This window comes from Cynoglossus semilaevis, chromosome W (genome assembly GCF_000523025.1).
Source record: "Cynoglossus semilaevis isolate Cse_v1.0 chromosome W, Cse_v1.0, whole genome shotgun sequence".
NCBI lineage: Eukaryota > Metazoa > Chordata > Actinopteri > Pleuronectiformes > Cynoglossidae > Cynoglossus > Cynoglossus semilaevis.
In genome coordinates, this window is record NC_024327.1 from 5,732,184 (window position 1) to 5,752,076 (window position 19,893).

General features: G+C 43.5%; 1 protein-coding gene across 1 annotated transcript in view; it reads right to left on the bottom strand.

Annotated features, from left to right (window-relative positions):
* The window catches only part of LOC103397033 (citron Rho-interacting kinase-like), a 44,596-nt gene extending 38,562 nt beyond the window's left edge, over positions 1–6,034 (bottom strand). The window contains exon 1 of the mRNA XM_025052929.1: positions 6,008–6,034. Coding sequence (XP_024908697.1) covers positions 6,008–6,034 — 27 coding nt within the window. The remainder of the gene's footprint in view (positions 1–6,007) is intronic.
* Positions 6,035–19,893: the final 13,859 nt, after the last annotated feature.

Genomic DNA, 19,893 nt, shown 5'->3' on the forward strand with positions numbered 1-19,893 from the left:
ATATTATTTATTTTATGTACTTTTTTTCCCGGACTTGTCAACACTGGTTCCCGGACTTCCCGGACAACACTGGTTGTCAACATAGTAGAAGCGTCTGCGGTCGAGATTAAATTGGAGCTGCTTACACCGGACGTGGACAAACTCTTTGCTCTGGTACATAATGTTCACTGAAAATGCACATTATTACCTTTTACCTCGACAAGGTTAAAGTAGTGCCTGTATTCGTCATCTCTGACAGTTTGTGTGTGTGCTGCTGCTGTGTGCTGGGTTTGTGTGTAAACACCCACCATAGGGAAGAACACACACATTTGCAGCTCCTGTGTCTGTGTGAGTCAAGTCAGATGACAGCTTCAATGAGTAGCTTCAGTAACGGGCAGTAACGGCGTGTTGGTGACAGTAACGGCGATATAACGATAAAGTAATTAGTTTGATTACCCGTTACTGAAAAAGTAACGCCTTTATTCCTATCACTGTCTGTGACAAACTAAATAGACTAGTTGTATTGATTCATTTCTTCTTCTTTACATAAACCCATTCTTAAATGTTATATTCTTGCCAGCTTTACTACATTTAAGCATTTTTCTAAACATTAAAATAATAAATTCATTGATAAGAAAATATTTAACTAATTTATTGCAAATTCAGCTTTAAATTTATTTGCTGGTGGCGCTTTGGCCCAGAGGCAATGTCTCTGTCATTGGTGTGGAACCCCAGGGTTCACCTCCTGGGCAAGTTTGAATCCCGGTTAGGGCGGTTGGTACCTTCCAGTGGACTCACCACCCGCAGGAAGGTTTGGGGGGTTGGTACGGTGCAATGTGATTTGGGTGGCGACTGCTGCCCCTGCGACCCGGTAACGGATAAGCGGATGAAAATGGATGGATGGATGGATTTATTTGCTGAGACCTAATATTGAAGTGTTTAAAATGAAAAAAAGAGTGTATGAATATTTCTCATCCGTCCTTAATCAGCTTTTTTGTCTTGTCAGATTATTGTTTTTAGTAAACATAAAGTTATTTTTATGAACCCAATAAAGTCAAATAAAATAAACACCAGACATGTACTATATAATTTAAAACCTTTGGACACACATGTTGTAATAAACACTATTCATTAGACTTTGGGTTTTGCAATAGTTAGTCGATTAATCAATGAATTATCAACTACAAACTTGCAAATAAAGTTCAGGAGTGAGCAATACTGTCTGCAAAAGTCAGAAGAAAAAGAAGATAATGATGATGATAGTGATGACAACAATGATGATGCTGTCTTAAACAGTAACATATACAGTGCATACGAAAGTATTCACAATTCTTCACTTTTCCCACATTTTATGTTACAGCCTTACTCCTAAATAAATTAAATTCATTTTTTTCATCAAAATTCTACACACAACACCCCATAATGACAATGTTAAAAAAGTATTTTTGAAATTGTTGCAAATTTATTAAAAATAAAAAACCTGAGAAATCACATGTACATAAGTATTCACAGCCTTTGCTGTGAAGCTCAAAATTTAGCTCAGGTATATTCTGTTTCCACTGATCATCCTTGAGCTGTTTCAGCAACTTAATTGGAATCCACCTGTGGTAAATTCAGTTGATTGGACATGATTTGGAAAGGCACACACCTGTCTATATAAGGTCCCAGGGTTGACAGTGCATGTCAAAGCACAAACCAAGCATGAAAACCAAGGAATTGTATGTAGACCTCTGAGACAGGATTGTCTCAAGGCACAAGGCTGGGGAAGGTTACAGAAAAAATTCTGCTGCTTTGAAAGTTCCAGTGAGCACAGTGGCCTCCATCATCCATAAGTGGCAGAAGTTTGGAACCACCAGGACTCTTCCTAGAGTTGGCCAGCCATCTAAGCTGAGTGATCTGGAGAGAAGGGCCTTAGTCAGGGAGGTGACCGATAACCTGATGGTCACTCTGTCAGAGCCCCAGCATTCCTCTGTGGAGAGAGGAGAGCCTTCCAGAAGGACAACCATCTCTGCAGCAATCCACCAATCAGGCCTGTATGGTAGAGTGGCCAGCGAAAAGCCACTCCTTAGTAAAAGGCACATGGCAACCCACCTGGAGTTTGCCAAAAGGCACTCTCAGACCACGAGAAACAAAATTCTCTGGTCTGATGAGACAAAAATTGAACTCTTTGGAGTGAATGCCAGGCGTTACGTTTGGAGAAAACCAGGCCAATACCATCCCTACAGTGAAGCATGGTGATGGCAGCATCATGCTGTAGGGATGTTTTTCAGCAGCAGGAACTGGAAGACTAGTCAGTATAGAGGGAGAGATTAATTCAGCAATGTACAGAGACATCCTGGATGAAAACCTGCTCCAGAGCGCTCTTGACCTCAGATTGGGGTGACAGTTCATCTTTCAGCAGCAATGACCCTAAGCACACACATGGCTGTGCACCGACGCTTCCCATCCAACCTGATGGAGCTTGAAAGGTACTGCAAAGAGGAATGAGTGAAACAAACTTGTAGCATCATAAGTCAAAAGTGATTTCTCAGGCTTTTTATTTTTAATAAATTTTGCAACAATTTCAAAAACCTTTTTTAATTGTCATTATAGGGTGTTGTGTGTAGAATTTTGAGAAACAAATGAATTGAATCCATTTTGGAATAAAGCTGTAACATAATGTGGAAAAAGTGAAGTGCTGTGAATACTTTTCGGATGCACTGTACAGTGGAACCTCGAGATACGAGCACCTCGACATACGAGAGACGAGCAAGCCACCGAGTAAATTTTTGCTTTGAGATACGCGTAAAAGACTCGAGATACGAGCACGCTTACAGACGCTGACGCTAGGTGGCCGAGCACTCAGAGCAGCCCACGCCACTTCACTCGTTCACTTCACATGTCCATCGACATCAGTATGCATCTCCCGCGAGTCTTCCGTGTTGTTTGTTATCTATGTGATTTTTCCTCTTTTGTGCATTGTCTATTTTGTGCATTATTCTTCATAACAGTGATGAGTCCTAAGAAAGTGAGTGGTAAGGATGGTAGTGAGAAGAAGAAACGCATGATGACCATGGAAATAAAGCGTGAAATTGTCGATAAATATGAGCATAGTGCCTGCTAAAGAAAGAATACAAATCGAAAAAGGAGACCCAGAGGAAGACCCGGGACATGCTGGAGCAACTACGTCGCTCGGCTGTCCTAGGAACGCATCGGGATCCCCCAGAAGAGCTGGAGGAAGTGTCTGGGGAGAAGGAAGTTTGGGCGTCCCTGCTCTGACTGTTACCCCCGCCACCCGACTGCGGATAAGCGGAGGATGATGGATAAACAAATCGAAAAAATAAAAAATAGTAAAGCAAAAAAAAAAAAAAAATACGTAAGTTAAGTTAATTCTAAGTTACGTAGTGTACATGTAAGGTACGCTACGGAATCAAGTGTCTACGTACGTATTTTCTGTTATTTCTTATGGGAAAACATGATTCGAGATACGAGCACCTCGAGTTACAAGATCCTAGAACGGATAATGCTGGTATCTTGAGGTTCCACTGTATCTGGGGGGTAGTTCACACTGGAACGTTTATTTTCTAATTATGAGCTATTATATCAGCAGACTTTGAGTGTGCAGTTAAGGTATTGGTGCTGCAGATTTGTGGCTCCGTGTTGGAGCAAGATGAATAATTTACTTGCAGGCTGATGAAAAGAGGGCAGGGAAAGTGCGCTGAGGTGGAGTGACCTTGGTTCCTGCTGGCTGCAGGTCACCTGGCCGATGCTGTGGTAATCATTCACACCGACCAAATGGCATTTCTGTGGGTGGGCATGAAAAGGACGGGTCAGGGTTTGTCCTGCCAGGTCCTGCTAGGCGCAGAAACAACTCCGGGCCAGTACAGTACCTGAATAGAGAGGGAGAGTGAAAGAGGGGGAGAAAGATCATTGTGTCTTTACAAAGACTTTTTTTAACAGTCAGCTGATAAAAAGCGTAGCCAAACCAAACTGGTAGAATTACAGTCTGATTATGGTCATGGTTTATTTGAGCCTGTTGTCCTGTAATACCCTAACCCTGGACATGGTAGATCTGTGAAAACTCAATGTCAGTAATGACACATTTTTAAAAAAAATCCTTTAATCAAACATCTGTTACTTTTATAGTGAACCATGGACTGTAGAAAGTTGTAACACGTGGGTTCACCCTTGACTCACACGCTGACACAGATGACGGTGAAATAGACTTTATTTGACAATAATATAATGCGCTCCTGCACCGTGCTTGGTTTTTCCGCTGCACCTTGTCTCGTCGCTGAGCCAGCACGCACTTCTCTGTCCGCTCTCCCTCCTCTGTCCTGGCTCCTACTAATATAGGGAGAGGCTTGATTACTCGAATTGCGCTCACTTGCGTGCGGGGCTGCACCTGTGTTGCCACTCCTGTGCTCTCCCTGCTGCAGCTGAGCGCTAACCTCCGCAGCGCCCCCACAAAAGTATTTACATTTTGAGCACAGCGAGACTGTTTACCTACATAACAGCAAACACTGTTTCGGATTCCTGTTTTCTTTTACTAACAGGCCAGAAGATCCTGTAACTACTTAGATTTTGCTGTCAGAACTTCACAGTCTGTCTAAAGTGGTCAGGTTTCTAACCCACATTTTTCAGCCTTTTGATGACATTGTCCTGACAGACTGAGGGTTTAGTGGATATGGTGGGCAGTGACCTAAACAGCTAATTACTGGGTTCTGATATCAAACTACTTACTTTTTAAAAATTAAAGTTAAAGTAGACCAGATGATTGGGGGTTCAGTAAAGTTTTCATCCCATGCCTTTTCTCCCCCCTCCCCTGTTATTGCCCCTACCTCGGCTTTTTGTTCTATGGTGGGGGAGAAAATTGTGCTTCTTATTTGTTGCCATTTCTCAGCCTTGTTCCCTCTCTCTCTCTCTCCTTCTCTCTGCCACAAATCGTAAAGGCAGCAGGGTTTTAGGGGAACAAAAGCTCAGTGATTGTATTACATTTAGCATGACTCACTTGCTCTGGTGTCAACTCTAATCCACACACAGAGACAACAGTATTGCCAAACAGTGAAATTGCTTTGCAACCTGCAAGCCGTGGCTGCCTTTCGCTGCCAGGCTGCTCTGTGTGCTGTGTGCCAGTATATCGGCACACACACACACTGTGAGTCTGAAATTGCCTGTGAAAATCAGTCTGTGTCTGCCTTCCATTCATGCTTTCACATTTGTTTGTTTGCTGATATTGTTCATGTCAGATGCACGGCTCTAATCTCATTGTAGTGCAGAGAAAGTCAGTTCACAGCTCCTCATTTCTCGGATTATTTATCATAATGACTGTATCATTTAATTCATACGCAGTAATGGATATAAAAGTGCTGTGCGTGAATGTAAAAGCTGTCATATCATCATCGTCATACTCACCGGTGGTTTCTGTCACCTTTTATATTAATGTTCCTGCACAGGCTTTTTATTAATTTTGCTCCTGTGAATAAAAGGGTGGGGCATGTCTGTCGTGCCTCTCCTATCCTTCAGGTCCCTCTCCCTCCCCCTTCAAACTTTCGACAGAGACAACAATGCAAATAGAATGGAAATATTTGCTTTTACACGAACATGTAGAGGCAAAATTGAGACGTGCAAACTTCCAGCAGCCGTAACCTCTCTGCGTTAAAAAGGCAACAAACTTTAGAGGAGGAGGAGAATGAGGCAGACTGAAGCATTAAGCTGTTAAACCTCTTTGCGTAGCATTAGTGGTAGAGACTTCAAAGTGAAAGCCTCAGGGTTGGAAGTGGAATGACAAATGGGTTTAGAGATGGCTACGCTAAAAGTTTCTCACAGGAAGACTAGGCCTGTCATTCATTGTCCTTCAAGCAGATTTCAATACCTATCCAATCATTTGGCTTTGGTTAGTGCTCGTGTTCTTCACACTGCTGTGTGATGAGCTTTTGGCTCTGCTTGTATTTTTGTCTGTAGCTTTGATTGTGCACCTGATGGGCCCTCAATATCCAAGCCACAAGTTGCAGTGTAAAGATGTTTCATGTAGTTTTTTTTTTCTCACCAGATCAAAGTCATGCAGATGTTCCATGTCGGCTTTTGATATATTTTATGTACTGTACTTCTGCCTCTCTGTTAGCGCAGTGGTGGTATATGCTAGTTATTTTTTTCGACCGCATCACATACATATCATGGGACAAAAGACTCTGTAAATCATTTTTTATTTCACGTGTGGGTGGGTCGCAATCAAGTATCTCAGCTAGCAGCTGTCAGATTGGTTGTTGTTAGTTACTGCAGCATTATAGACAAGACACTGTGATGCTACAGCTAGCTTATTTCTAAGAACATGGTAGAGAACGTAAAGAATTCCCTGAAAAGTAAACAAAAAAAAAATCAATATATTCTAAACTAAACATAGCTACAACTGAGTAAAATTTATAATAATAAGTCAAGTGACAGCTTTACCCTGAAAGGTACCCACAATGCCCAAAATAGTGTCAAAATCATACAAGGAATGTGTGGACCACAGACAACTATTCAGCGTCCCTGAATTTTCCCCAGGCCAGAGTTTGGAAAGGCAGCCTTAAATGCCACGATCTGAGATTTCTTGAGAAAAAGAAAATCAGTAATGCCTGTTAAAAATAAACCAAGCCTCTCTCTTTATCTAAGCACCAGCAACTGGTATTTTTGGACAGGGAAATATGATTAAATGCTGTATTGATTGACTAATTGTTGCAGCTAATGAGTGATAAAATCCTTGTCATTATTCTACCTCTGCGCTGCTGCCTGTTTCAGCTTTTTAATATTGTCTTCTGTATAAAGCAGCGCCTCTGACATCTGCAGACTGAAGACGTATCGAGCTCCAGTCCTTTCTTGTTCATTTTACCAGGCTTGCAGTAAATCCCACCGCCCTGCCCCCTTTTACTCTGTGCTGTAACGGCTTTGATAGGTTATCACTCCATGTAGTGTTATTCTTTCATCCATGACTTTTCTGTGTGATGTAAAAGCATCAGGGCTTTGGTAGAAGGAAAGGATATTAGTGGATTTTTAGAGCTGAAGGAGTATTCGACGATGCAAGTGATGGATGGTCAGAAACAAAAGGCATCGGAGCGAAGGATCTAATGCTGTGATACAAAACTGTTGATTACATACTCGCATTATTAAACACAAAGGGTAATTATTGAGCAATATATTCTGGAAAACATTTGATGAATAAATAGAAAATAAAATATTACATTTGAAAAGCAAAAATGAACAAAAAATCCAATATTTAAATTTGCGCGTGTGTGTGTGTGTGTGTGTGTGTCCTGATTTGTCCTGATTGATGCTAGTGTAGTGCAATTTAGAGGGGTAGCTTCATGTGTCAATTTTAACATACAGTTATATCCCCAGGTATCATTTGGGAATAATGGGGCTGGCTCTGTAAACAGCTGTGGTCTTGCAGAAGCACATGCAACACAATCATCAGCACCATTCTCTTTTGCAGTGTTCATTAACCATTTTAACCACAAATTTTCAGTTGTATACCCCGTTGCCATGGTCATGATGTCTTTAGGCGTTAATCTAGTGTAATTTATGGCTATGACCTCCACATTTTTACCTGTGGTTTGAGTATAATCTTCGGTTATGATTTCCATCCCTTCACCGGAAGATTGAGTTATGGATGTTGACAAAGTTGTGTCATGTTTCGTTATTTCATTCCTAATTACTACTCTAATGAATCCCATTTGATCTGTTCCAGTCTGATCTACTCCAAGGACCAAATATATTTCAGTTTGATTTGTTTTACCAGAGAGTTTCCAATTACTCCCCCTTGGTGATTTAGTCCAATTCAGGGAAATAATGATCGGATTTTGGGTGGTGGAATATTCACGTTGGATTTTCACTTGATCCCAAATGTCTCTGTACACATTTCCAACTGACATTGTGGGAATCCATTGACCTGTATACCCTACTACCATGTTCCAATTTCTACACCATCCTCTACGGGGCAGCTGATTCTCTTCACATTGGCTATGGACATAATAATGAAAACACACATATATGTCATAATGTTTGTAAGTGTAGTTCAAATGTTTGCAATTAATTACTGAACACAGATCGAACGCGTATGCCATTGTCTTACCTAATATATATTCAAAAGTAATACCACCATAATTATTTAAACATTTAGAATCATTCGTTGCTTCAGTGTTTTCTCTTTTTACTGTCTTGTGTGAATGGTGTTGCTCTTGTTGTTTTGACACTGCTCCGTGCGGAAGTGCGGATGTTGTTTTGCAGAGAGAGAGAGAGAGTGTGTTCTTCCTGTATCGATAAAAAAGGAGAAATAAAAAGAGGTCTTGACCACGAAACAATTGAGTCGTCCTGCATCGCACCATTGTGATAACAGAGTTAAACGTCATTGTTGGCTCCCAGTGTGCTTCAGTTGTGTGCCATCATGTGTGATGCGCTGTGTGGTTTGGCATTATAAAACCGGTTCGAGGTCAGTAAGCGCAACCAGAATTAATACATAAGGCGCACCGGGTTATAAAGCGCACTGTCGATTTTTGAGAAGATTTAAGGATTTTAAGTGTGCCTTATAGTACAGAAAATACGGTACACTTACTTCACACCAAGTGTAATACCTGTCTCACTACAAATAATGTCTCAAACCAAACTGTTGAACTTTGACGCAGTTGGACTTTGGCAGCTGGTGGTGCTGGTAAAAAGTGGGCACTTTGTTGTCGCTAGACGTTAGACCTCCAAGTCCATTTATTAATATCCACACGCCCAGCAGGAGTATACATTGTTTCCACAATTACTAGACCTTATTCCGCTGAAGCACGTCACAATGTATCACAAATGTGCAGCTGACAAATCTGCAGCAACTGTGTGATGCGTTTCTGTTAGGAAATAAAGCCATTCTAAACGTACAGTAGATGGGAGTCCGACCTGCAGGTATTACCTAATGTAGTGATTGGTGAGTATACAGTATTTAGGCTGTACAGTATGTAGGATATAAAGCCATGCACTGAAACCATCCTCTGTCTCCATCCTCACCCTGTAATTGGTTTGTTGTTCTGTGAAGCTCAGTGATGTCACACCTCCATTGTCACCTGTTCATTTACTTTTCTCGTGGAGGCCATCAAGCTATTGATTATGGTTTGCAACTGTCTTAGCAGCGCTGCCACTGTGCAGTACAGGCCTTGAGGTGATGCTGTCTCTCCCCTCAGCCCCACAAGTGCTTATCAGACCTTGTAATCTTAATTAAATATGCAACTTTTGATCACAACACGGCTGCAGTTATACTAAAATATATATATGGTCACAATCTCTCTTCAGTTTTGCCGCAGCAGACTGAAAAAATACATTATAAATCCTAACACTAAAGAAAAGAACAAAGAAGTGTGTAAATTATTTTTTTTTTTCAGTTTTCCTCATTAGCCTCCTGCTGTATTTTCCCTATACTTTTTTTTCCTACTGTTTTTTTTTTTCAGATCGTTTTATGATATTTTCCTCCCCTGCACTCCCGTTCTCTACCCTCCCTCTTTCTCTCACTCCTCTGTCTTTTCCCCAGACAGGTTCCACAGTGTTTTAGAAGGGATGGATTTAATTGCTCTGTGGGGATTGGTTGGCTGTGCCGGGCTCGGCTGTTTAATTAGTGTACCCTGCCGGGATTGGTTTAATGCTTTATGATCTTGAAATTGTCTGATTGTTCAGCCCTCTGGGGATTCTCTCTGCCTATGTAGGCCAGCGGGTTTAGCAAAACATTGCTCCAGGCTTCAGCGGCAGGAGAGAGAGTTTGCCTGAGGAACTAAAAATGTTGGTGTGTGTTGGTGTGTATCTGTGTGTATGTGTTTGTGTGGTTGTGGGTGAGTTGGGTCAACTCTTGGGCATGGTCATGTGAAGTGGACAGTCCTATGGGTTTTTCCTGAGCTCTTGACTACAGGGTTTCTGCACAGACCTCACAGGAATGTTTGCTTTTGCAGTGTTTGATCTCAGCATGATACTTCATGGAAATGATCCCTTTTGACTATTAATGGAGAACCAATATTTGGACTGTGATTCAGTTCTTTCTTATGATAAGCAAACATATGTGTTTTATGAACTACAGCCAGGACAAAAAAAATTCTGAGCTTAAAACACTTTCCTCAAACACTTTTTTAGGTGCTGAATGGATGAACGGAGTCTGGTGATCTTAAAATTACTTCTGCTCCTGTTGTCTTTTTACTGAGTTTCTCAGAGGTGTGTGGAAAGACAGCTGAACATGGCAATTTATACCTTCATTTATTAACTTGCAGTCATCTGGTCATGCAGAAGTCCATATACCAGGCAGTGACAGTGGCTGATGGCTATGCCAGGCCTGTCCACTCAGCACTCCTCTAAGATTGGAATCATTCTTATCTACAGTCTGTATTTGAATTTTTTTTTTTGTCATTTCACTTCAAATTCTTGATCTGCTCATTAGTGCTATTTTTGTTTTATATCTTGCTACTTATAAATGGTCTCTTGTGAAATGTGTGACTTTGGATGACTTTCACCAGTGGGTCATTGCTTTGTGGAAAATTCCTGTTCTGCTCTAGTACCAGTACCTGTAAAATACTGTACTTTTATATAAATAAATTTCAGATAAAATACTGCACATAGCAGTAATTTTTTCTTTAAATTATTGTGTTAGATATTGAAAGATTCTTGCTGTGTGAGGTGTCTTCAGGCAAGGAGTGGAAGCAGCCGGTAGATGGTCGTTTCGTTTTAATAGCAAAACGTCAAACAAAACAGGTCCAACAATAAAGCAAAATAAACGACTGGAGAAGTATTCAAGGAAATCTCGTACAACAGTAGTTAATACGCAAATCCTGTCAAGAATAACTTCTGACTTCTCAAGAATAACTTCTGACTTCTCAAGAATAACTTCTAAAGTATTGTTAGTTGTTTATGCTTACATACCTGTGTGGGGGGAGTGGTTTTCGACTTCCTGGGTGTGTGTTTAAATCTTGTAGGCCAATGGAAGAGAGAGGCTAGGCCTCTTGTGGCCAGTCATATTATTGTTCTTGTATCATGTGATGCCTGCAGTCGCTACTATGTGGCACTCTTGTTCCATGATTCAGCAGTGTTGGAAGAACCTTTTGTTGCTGAGTGGGGGGTTATCACAAGGGAAGTGGACCGAGCCATAAAGTCCAGTCAACCACAGGTGGTGATGTAGATCAAAAGGAATGGATGGCTTCGGGTTCCCTGTGAGAAGGTAGATTGGGAGATCTCCCATTGTTCCCAGGGAGTAGAGGTGTTTTAGAAAGTTGGTGTGAAGAGAATTTGGGGAAATTCTCTTTGAATGTGACTGTGTGTGCTCGGGAAAGCCTTTTGGTGTCTTAGCAGCTTCCTGCTGCAGACCCAACCAAATGTGAAAAACCACTGAAATCTAACAATATGTTTATCTACTACAGCCTGAGGTCTAATTATAACAAGTGCAGACTGGTGAGATTTTGACTTTGGTTTAAAGCTAGTTATACCCATGCAGATTTATCAAATGTGCTCTCTCACTGTATTTTTGCTTTGTTTTGCATCTGAGTGTCTGCTGCAACGAGGCCATCAGAATCGTCTTGTGCGGATGGTGAATTATGTGCTTGGTCACCTTGAGTAAAGGGAGCTGGGAAAATTTGTTTAAATGGGCCTAGGGTGTGTCTGCCCAAACCCCCTCCCCCATCCTTCCAATCGCATGCCCTTGGTGTGGCTCAGTCATGATAGTGATGTTGACCTCCCTTGTGGTGAATGTGCTTGGCATCAAATCACAGATAAGGGAGCACTGTAGGCTGCGGTGGCGGAGTGGTCCAGTTTAGATAGTACATATCGAAGGCTGAGCTAATTCCACTTCATCAGACTTATCACTCTGAGACATAAATCTCCAGTGGATGATAATAGGAACACCTTCACTGCCTCTCTGCTTACACTTTATTATGTGTTTGTCCTCACAGTCAGTGATGCCTGAGTGTTCTGCTGCAACAGTAATTACTTTTTGTCTGAGAGCTCTCTCCATTAGGCATCCTCCAGGTAAATGCCAGCAGCACGTGTTTCTGTTGTCGGCTGGATCATATGTACCTCACCCAGGGGGTCATTTTTATGCCTGTGTTTACTACTGTGTTTACACCTTCGCAGACACCGCTGGGGATTCATGTGATCATCAAGGCGAGGTGGACCACATGGAAACTGAGCTGCTCCCAAATGAGACTCAATCCCCGAGCTTCATCTCCCTCAGTCTGGGGGAGTTGCCCTGATTGCTGAGTGACTCTTCAGCAGTTGGGGTTGTTTGTGCTATGATGATATGATATGATGATTGTGTCAATTCAAGATGGCGCTGCACGAGCAGCAGCTGTGTACAGTAGCTCTCCTCCTCTTAGTACTTTTTCTTACTTTTTTTCCTTCTTTCTTTTTAGTTTTGTACTATTTCTTTTTTGTGGTCAAATCATGTGACCGTCACCGTCAGAACAGGACCACTTTTATCACTTTGGTGGTCTGTTTCCTTCTTTTTTCTGCACTTTTTGGAACATCGTCGGCTGAAACGCTCAGTGGGTCCATTGTTTACACCAGGGACCAGCTGATGGCGTTGCGCAACACCACTCTTCCTTTCGCCGGTAAAGCGGAGATTCCGGTGGAAATAAGAAGGAAGAGACGGGGGTGCAGAGCCGGACGGAATGTTCAGGAGAGGAAACGGAGGTACAGACCATTCATTCCGTCTGTTATTATGGGAAACGTCCGTTCCATTCAAAACAAGACGGACGAGCTCGCGGCGCTGATTCGGCATGAGAGGGAGTTTCGGGAGTGCAGCCTGCTGTGCTTCACGGAGACCTGGTTGACGGAGATGACGCCAGACTCGATCGTTTCTATGGACGGTTTTGAAATGGTTCGAGCGGACAGAAATGTGGCCGGGAAGAAGAGAGGCGGTGGACTAATGGTGTACGTGAATGAGAGATGGTGCGACCCCGCGCACGTCTCCATCAAAGAACAACTCTGTACAAAGGACATTGAGCTTGTTGCGGTGGGCATCCGCGCCTACTACATCCCGAGGGAGTTCTCGCACGTGATTGTGTTTACAGTCTACATCCCTCCGTCAGCCGACGCAGCGGCTGCGTGCGAGCTGCTCCACAACTCGGTGTCCAGACTGCAGACACTGCACCCGCAGTCCCTCCTGCTCATCAGTGGGGACTTCAACCATGCCTCGCTGTCCTCCACCCTCCCCACGTTCACACAGTACGTGAAGTGCCACACCCGGGAGAACAAGACGCTGGACCTTTTGTATGCAAATGCAAAATACGCATACACCTCCGCCCCCCTCCCCCCACTCGGCCGCTCCGATCACAACCTGGTGTATCTGCGCCCCGAATACACACCCATGGTGAGAAGGCAGCCTGCACAGAAGAAGAATGTGAGGATGTGGAATGAGGAGGCCAATGAGAGGCTGAGAGACTGTTTCCAGACGACAGACTGGGAGACTTTCTGCAGCACTCATGAAGATGACATCGATGGCCTCACTGACTGCATCACGGACTACATGAACTTCTGTGTGGAGAGCACCGTACCAACCCGCAGGGTGCGGTGCTTTGCCAACACCAAGCCATGGGTGACCCCCCAGCTTCAAGTTCTGCTGAACAAGAAGAAGAGGGTGTTTGCTTCAGGGAACAGGGATGAGCTTAAAATAATACAGCGGGAGCTCAAGCAGGAGATCAGGAAGGCCAAGAACACCTACAAGGAGAAGCTTGAGGAGCAGCTGGGGCAGAACAAGACGCGTGATGTTTGGAGGGGCCTGAAGAACATCACGGGTCATGGACTGAGTGGAGCCAGCGACACACCAGGGGGTGACCAGAGATGGGCCGATGAACTGAATGAGTTCTTCAACAGATTCGATCAAAGGCCCCCACCCCCCTCCTCCACCACTGCTTCCACCTCTTCACAAATTAGTTCCCCCATCTAAACCACCATCCACAACACCTCTCACCTACACCCCTGCCCCCCAACCCCCAGCTGTCAACCTCCCCTCACTCCCCTCTCTCCCTGACATCTGAGCAGGTGAGGAGAGAATTAAGGCGACTAAAGAACAGGAAAGCTGCAGGACCAGATGGAATCAGCCCTAGACTGCTCAGGAACTGTGCTGACCAACTCTGTGGGGTGGTCACGTACATCTTCAACCTGAGCCTCAGTCTGGAGAAGGTTCCGTCCCTGTGGAAGACCTCCTGTGTGGTTCCAGTCCCGAAGACATCGCACGCCAGGGAGCTGAACCACTACAGACCCGTCGCCTTGACCTCCCACCTGATGAAGACCATGGAGAGGCTGATCCTCAGTCACCTGCGCACAGAGGTGAGCTCTGCGATGGACCCGCTGCAGTTTGCCTACAGGCAGAACGTTGGGGTGGATGACGCCGTCATCTACCTTCTGCACCGGGCGCTGACTCACCTGGAGACCGCCGGGAGCACTGTGAGAGTCATGTTCTTTGACTTCTCCAGTGCTTTCAACACCATCCAACCGGCGGTGCTGCGCAGGAAACTGGTGGATGCAGGAGCAGGGGAGCAGCTCGCCGCGTGGACCACCGACTACCTCACAAACAGACCCCCCAAACCTTCCTGCGGGTGGTGAGTCCACTGGAAGATATTAACCGCCCTAACCGGGATTCGAACTTGTCCAGGAGGTGAACCCTGGGGTTCCAGACCAATGACAGAGACATTGCCTCTGGGCCAAAGCGCCACCTATCTATCTATCTATCTATCTATCTATCTATGTCACTGAGTGGGGAGAAAAAGGAACGTTAACCGGTCGGTGGCTAACATTTCCCATTGGTTTCCCGGCTGCTCGGGAGCTACTGGGGGGTCTGAAGCTAATTCTAACTGTGGGGCAACGGCTTCAACGGTTAATGCTGTGGGTCTAGCTTCCACAATGTTGAGCCGTGCTTCGAGCTGGCTAATCCTCGCTTCCATGTTAACAAATAAATTACATTTAATACAAGTGCCATTATCGTTAAATGAAGACGAGGAGTGACTAAACATCAGGCACTGAGAACAAGACATAACGGAGGGGGGAGAAAGAACAGGAGAGTGGGAGAGAGAAGACATTTCTGTCTAAACTGTGTTTAAGTTTAGAATAAAACTTAGCTTCGTCTGGTTAGTTTCGTCTGGTTGGCTTAAGTTCTTCGGTTTGAGCTGCTCCAGCTTCTTAGCTGCCGTGTGCGTCTTCTTTCGGTCCTTTTCCACCGATTAATCCTCAGTAGCCGGATAGACTACCTCACAAACAGACCACAGTTTGTGAGGCTTCGGAACTGTACATCACAGATGTCCATCTGCAGCACTGGGGTTCCCCAGGGAACAGTGCTCTCACCGTTCCTGTTCTCCCTCTACACCTCGGACTTTACCCACAACTCCAGCAGCTGTCACCTCCAGAAATTCTCCGACGACTCAGTCATTGTTGGCTGCGTGTCTGACGGGAATGAACTGGAGTACAGGTCGGTCATCAGGGACTTCGTGGACTGGTGTGAGGGCAACTCCTTGTGCCTAAACACCAGTAAGACGCGGGAAATGGTGATCGACTTCAGGAAAAAGTCTCCACATCTGTCACCGGTGTGCATCCAGGGCTTGGACATTGAGCTGGTGGACAGCTTTAAGTACCTGGGTGTGCACCTCAACAATAAACTGGACTGGTCCACACACACCAACGCCCTCTACAGGAAGGGCCAAAGTCGCCTCCACCTCCTGAGGAGACTGGGGTCCTTCGGAGTGTCCAGACCCCTCCTCCGGACTTTTTATGACTCTGTGGTGGCCTCTGCCATCCTCTTTGCCGTCGTCTGCTGGGGAACAGGCAGCACTGACCGGGACAGAAAAAAACTGAACAAGCTGGTCAAGAGGGCTAGCTCTGTCCTGGGCTGCCCGTTGGACTCGGTGGAGGAGGTCGCAAGGAGCAGGACACTTACAAAACTGTCCTCCATCACAAACAATCCCACCCAACCGCTGCACCAGACTGTGGAGGACCTGCGTAGCTCCTTCAGCGGCAGGCTCCGGCATCCACAATGCAGGAAGGAGCGCTACCGCAGGTCCTTCCTCCCATCAGCCATAAGACTGTTTAACTCCTTACATTGATTACCTGCACCCTCCTCTGCCACTTTATTGTGCAATATGTATATTTTCTTGTTTATTATGTATATTTTTTCTAAAGGTTTTACTTTAATTTTGGAGTGCTTTTTGCTTCTTAGTTCGTTTTACTCTATTTATTGTGTTAACTCCTCTTCTCTCTTTTTCTGCACTGCCACTGGCTACTGTACTAGTATGTTTCCCCCAAGGGGGATGAATAAAGCCCTACTCTACTCTACTCTAATCACATACGGGGTTGTGGAGATGATCTTTTCAATCTCGCGGCAATGAATTAGAGCTGTCGCTTTTTTGTCACTTCTGACACTCGTCCTCAGCATGCTTGCTAACAACAAAACAGCATCATTGTATTTTACAGTGATAATGTCACTACTTGTAGTCCATCAGTATATTCTACACTAGAATATTGATGACAGAAATGTCTCTGTCCTTCGTTTGTCTAGAATTCTGTCAGGAAACTTTCTCTGTTAGATAGGACTATAAAAAATGCTGTTAGTTCATACCCCAGTTTCCTAACACACAAAACAATTCAAATAAAGATCAAATAAAGGTCTGATCAAATAAAGAATCAAATACGAGAGCTCCAGTTTTAAAAGTTTTACTTACAAGCAAGGAGTGCAGAACAATGGTTACATTCAGAACTGCACTGAGGAACTCCTCAGTGCTCAAAGCTTAAATACAGTTTTTTTACATACACATCAATGGTCAGTACCTTAACCCTTTACAGCCATGTGGTGTTCACGCGCAACTTCTGAGTGCTGATTGGCAAAGGCTGCTTCAAGATTCTTCACCAATAGAAAACATGTACATGTGCTGAGCTATTCTGCTCAGTAACTCAGGTTAGATCAAAGAAATACACTTGGATTCTTTTCATTTTTGATTTTCTGTTTTCCCTTAGTATTTGGGCAGAGAAACTGGTTCAGGCCGGTTCTGTGACCTGTCTCTATCTCCAAGCGTAACAGTCAGTGCCATCCGTACCATACACCATCCTGTTATGTAAACCATCAGCATGCACACCTTTCTTCAGTACTTCTCCTTTTAGTACAGCATTTAAAAACAAACAGTATAAATTGATATGGAAACTTAATACAATGAATATATTGTAAAGATTGAATAAATGTATTTACAATATCTTAACAAACTGTTAAACTTTTCCTTAATCTACATAACATTATTGCTTCATCTTCACATTGCGTAGAAAAAAGTGGGACCAACAATAGATTTGTAGGTGCCGTATCGGAGTACCTTGGGGACTGTTTATCTTATGTTCCTATGAAAGTGGAAAAAAAAACAACAACAAACAATTGATTGATGAATTTAAATTGTTTATCCCTAAAGGTTTGCTAACAAAAAAAAAAAAATCTGGTGTCCATCAGCGGAAGAAGAGTTGATAGTCAATGAGCAGTTTTATAGTGTTTCAGGTTTAGTAATTTGTTTTAGTTTTAGTCCTAGATGAAAATGGGAAATAAAAGTGTCTACCCTCAATTGTGAATTATACACTATTATTATCAAAGCGGGATCTTCGGGTCAATTGTAGATAAGGTTAGAGTCAATAATGTTGTTCTCTCATAAATAAGCTCTGGGACTTAATATTGCTCTGGGACTTAATATTGCAGGACAGATTCTCCTTCAAAGATGAAAATATTATTGCTTCTCCGCCCCTCCCCCATTGCCTTTTGGCATCATTAACCTGCCACGACCTCAACCCCTGATGAATTTTCTCTCACATCCCCTGCGTTAGCAGCCCCTCTCCTGTCCACTGGGAGCGGGGGCTCCTCTGGCCTGGCCATTAGAGCCACTGGCCTCCTCTGGTAGAGTTAATAGGCCAAGTGGCCGGAGCCTCTCACAGAATGCTGAATAATTCAAAGGGTCTGGGCTGTGTCCAGTCCTGGGGCGCAGGGGAAAGTGAACTAGGGAGCAGGGTGCGTGGGCCTGCATGGAAGTGCAGGGGTTAATAACAGGATCCCCTGCGTTTCTGTGTCAGCAGCTGCTCAACCCCTCCCCCAAAGCCAACCGCACCCCACACATATGAAAGAATCCTATTCAGTTGATTAGATTTTTTTTCAAAATGGATCAATTTTTAATCAGTGGAGCATCTGACTTCAATACCATTGTGGCTGCGAAGACAGTTGCTGGACAGCCGTCTTTTTTTACAGGAACATTTGTTTTTTACTTTATGCAGATTGGGAAGGAAGGAAGCAGTTTCACTCTGATCACTGCACCACTGCAGTCTCTGGCCAGTCCAGGGGCCTCATGTATCAAAGTTGCGTAAGCACAAAAAGGTTGCCCTTTTTTACGCTCACGTTCAGATGTATCAAAACTGAATTGACCGCAGAAATGGGCGGCGCCTCATGTACAAACCTTGCATATGCACAAAAAAGTTGGTTACGCCCTTTTCTACGCTCACATTCAGACGTCTTCCAGAGCTGCCGTACACACGGTTCTACAGCTGTCAGCCTTTGCCGACACTTAGTGCTGATGCTGGGAAACTGCTAATAATGTAAAAAAAAACAACTGATGTGCGCATCAGAGACACACTTATGAACAATTAACTCACAAACGTGTTTGCAGTTATATGGGTGGATGTGAAAGAATGCCACAAGTGTTGAATAAATGTTATTACTAATTTCAGCGGTAGTGTTGTTAGAACATGTCGCAATAAGACGGGAGCGTGTATTTAGGGAATGCGATGATTTACTGGAGAATGATGGTTACTGGCTGATGAGGCGGTTTTGTTTACCAAGGCCAGTGTTACTGGACCCTTTCTTTTTTACCTTTATCTGTGCGATTTTTCCGTACACCCTTTTTCACGATGAAAATCTACGCACGTTTAGTACATCAGGCCCCAGGTCTCAGGTCTCGCATCTTCATCTTCTGCAACAACAACAATATCAACTTCCACCGAGGCCACAACAAGTCACTGATGGACTTACTAATCAAACTAAGTGGGCAACTCCTTGTTTTTGCCCATATATGATCTATTTTTGTTTTGTTTTGTGACAGCCTGAACAGAACAAATCTGAATTTCAGAAAATTGTGCAATATGTTGATGCTGCATTTTGTTCAACTTGATTTTTAACTGCTTGCATGATTAACTGCTATATAACTGATTGACAAAGGTTGCACAACAACGTAAACATTGATACAGTCAGTAAATGCTGGGTGTGACTTCTTTGTCTGTCTTATGCCGATCACATTTGAGTCTGTACATTTTATATGAACAAAAACACAAAAATAATTAACCTTAATCAGAGTAAAGAACTAGGACATGCAGTGTGTGGTGTGAATGGAAGAGGAGCTAAGATGCTGTGTTCAAACCAGAGCAGAAAGTTGAAAAAACAACAAGTATGTTTCTTCCTGTGGGAATGTCCACGGAGAGTCCTCTCACCCATTCACAGGTGCAGCCAAAAAAAATGAAATCTAGTTATGACTGGATACAAAGGCAAAATTATGAGGAGATAATCTCTCGTCAGTGTGCACGGCATCAGAGCACATCTTTTTTAAATACCCAGCCTTCAAGTACATTCTTGTTCTGATCGCATTTTAGTTCAGTGTGCATGAAAAGATAAGGCTGAGGATGTTACGTTGGAGTAGAGAACGTAATCAATCTAATGTTTACCAGTGACATTTTTAACGTAAACTGTACTGTCAGTGTGGAACATGATAAAGAAGCAGATAACATGGTAGGACAGGAAATACAAGCAAGTCAGCTTATTTAGTGAAACTCAGACAAGAGATAGGAAGTTTGACTGGGTTGAAATCAAACGGGCATGGTTATCAAAAAATTATTTAATCGTTGAGGTACTGAAATCTTTTTTTAGCGGAGATATGTAGCAAAGAAGATAAGTAA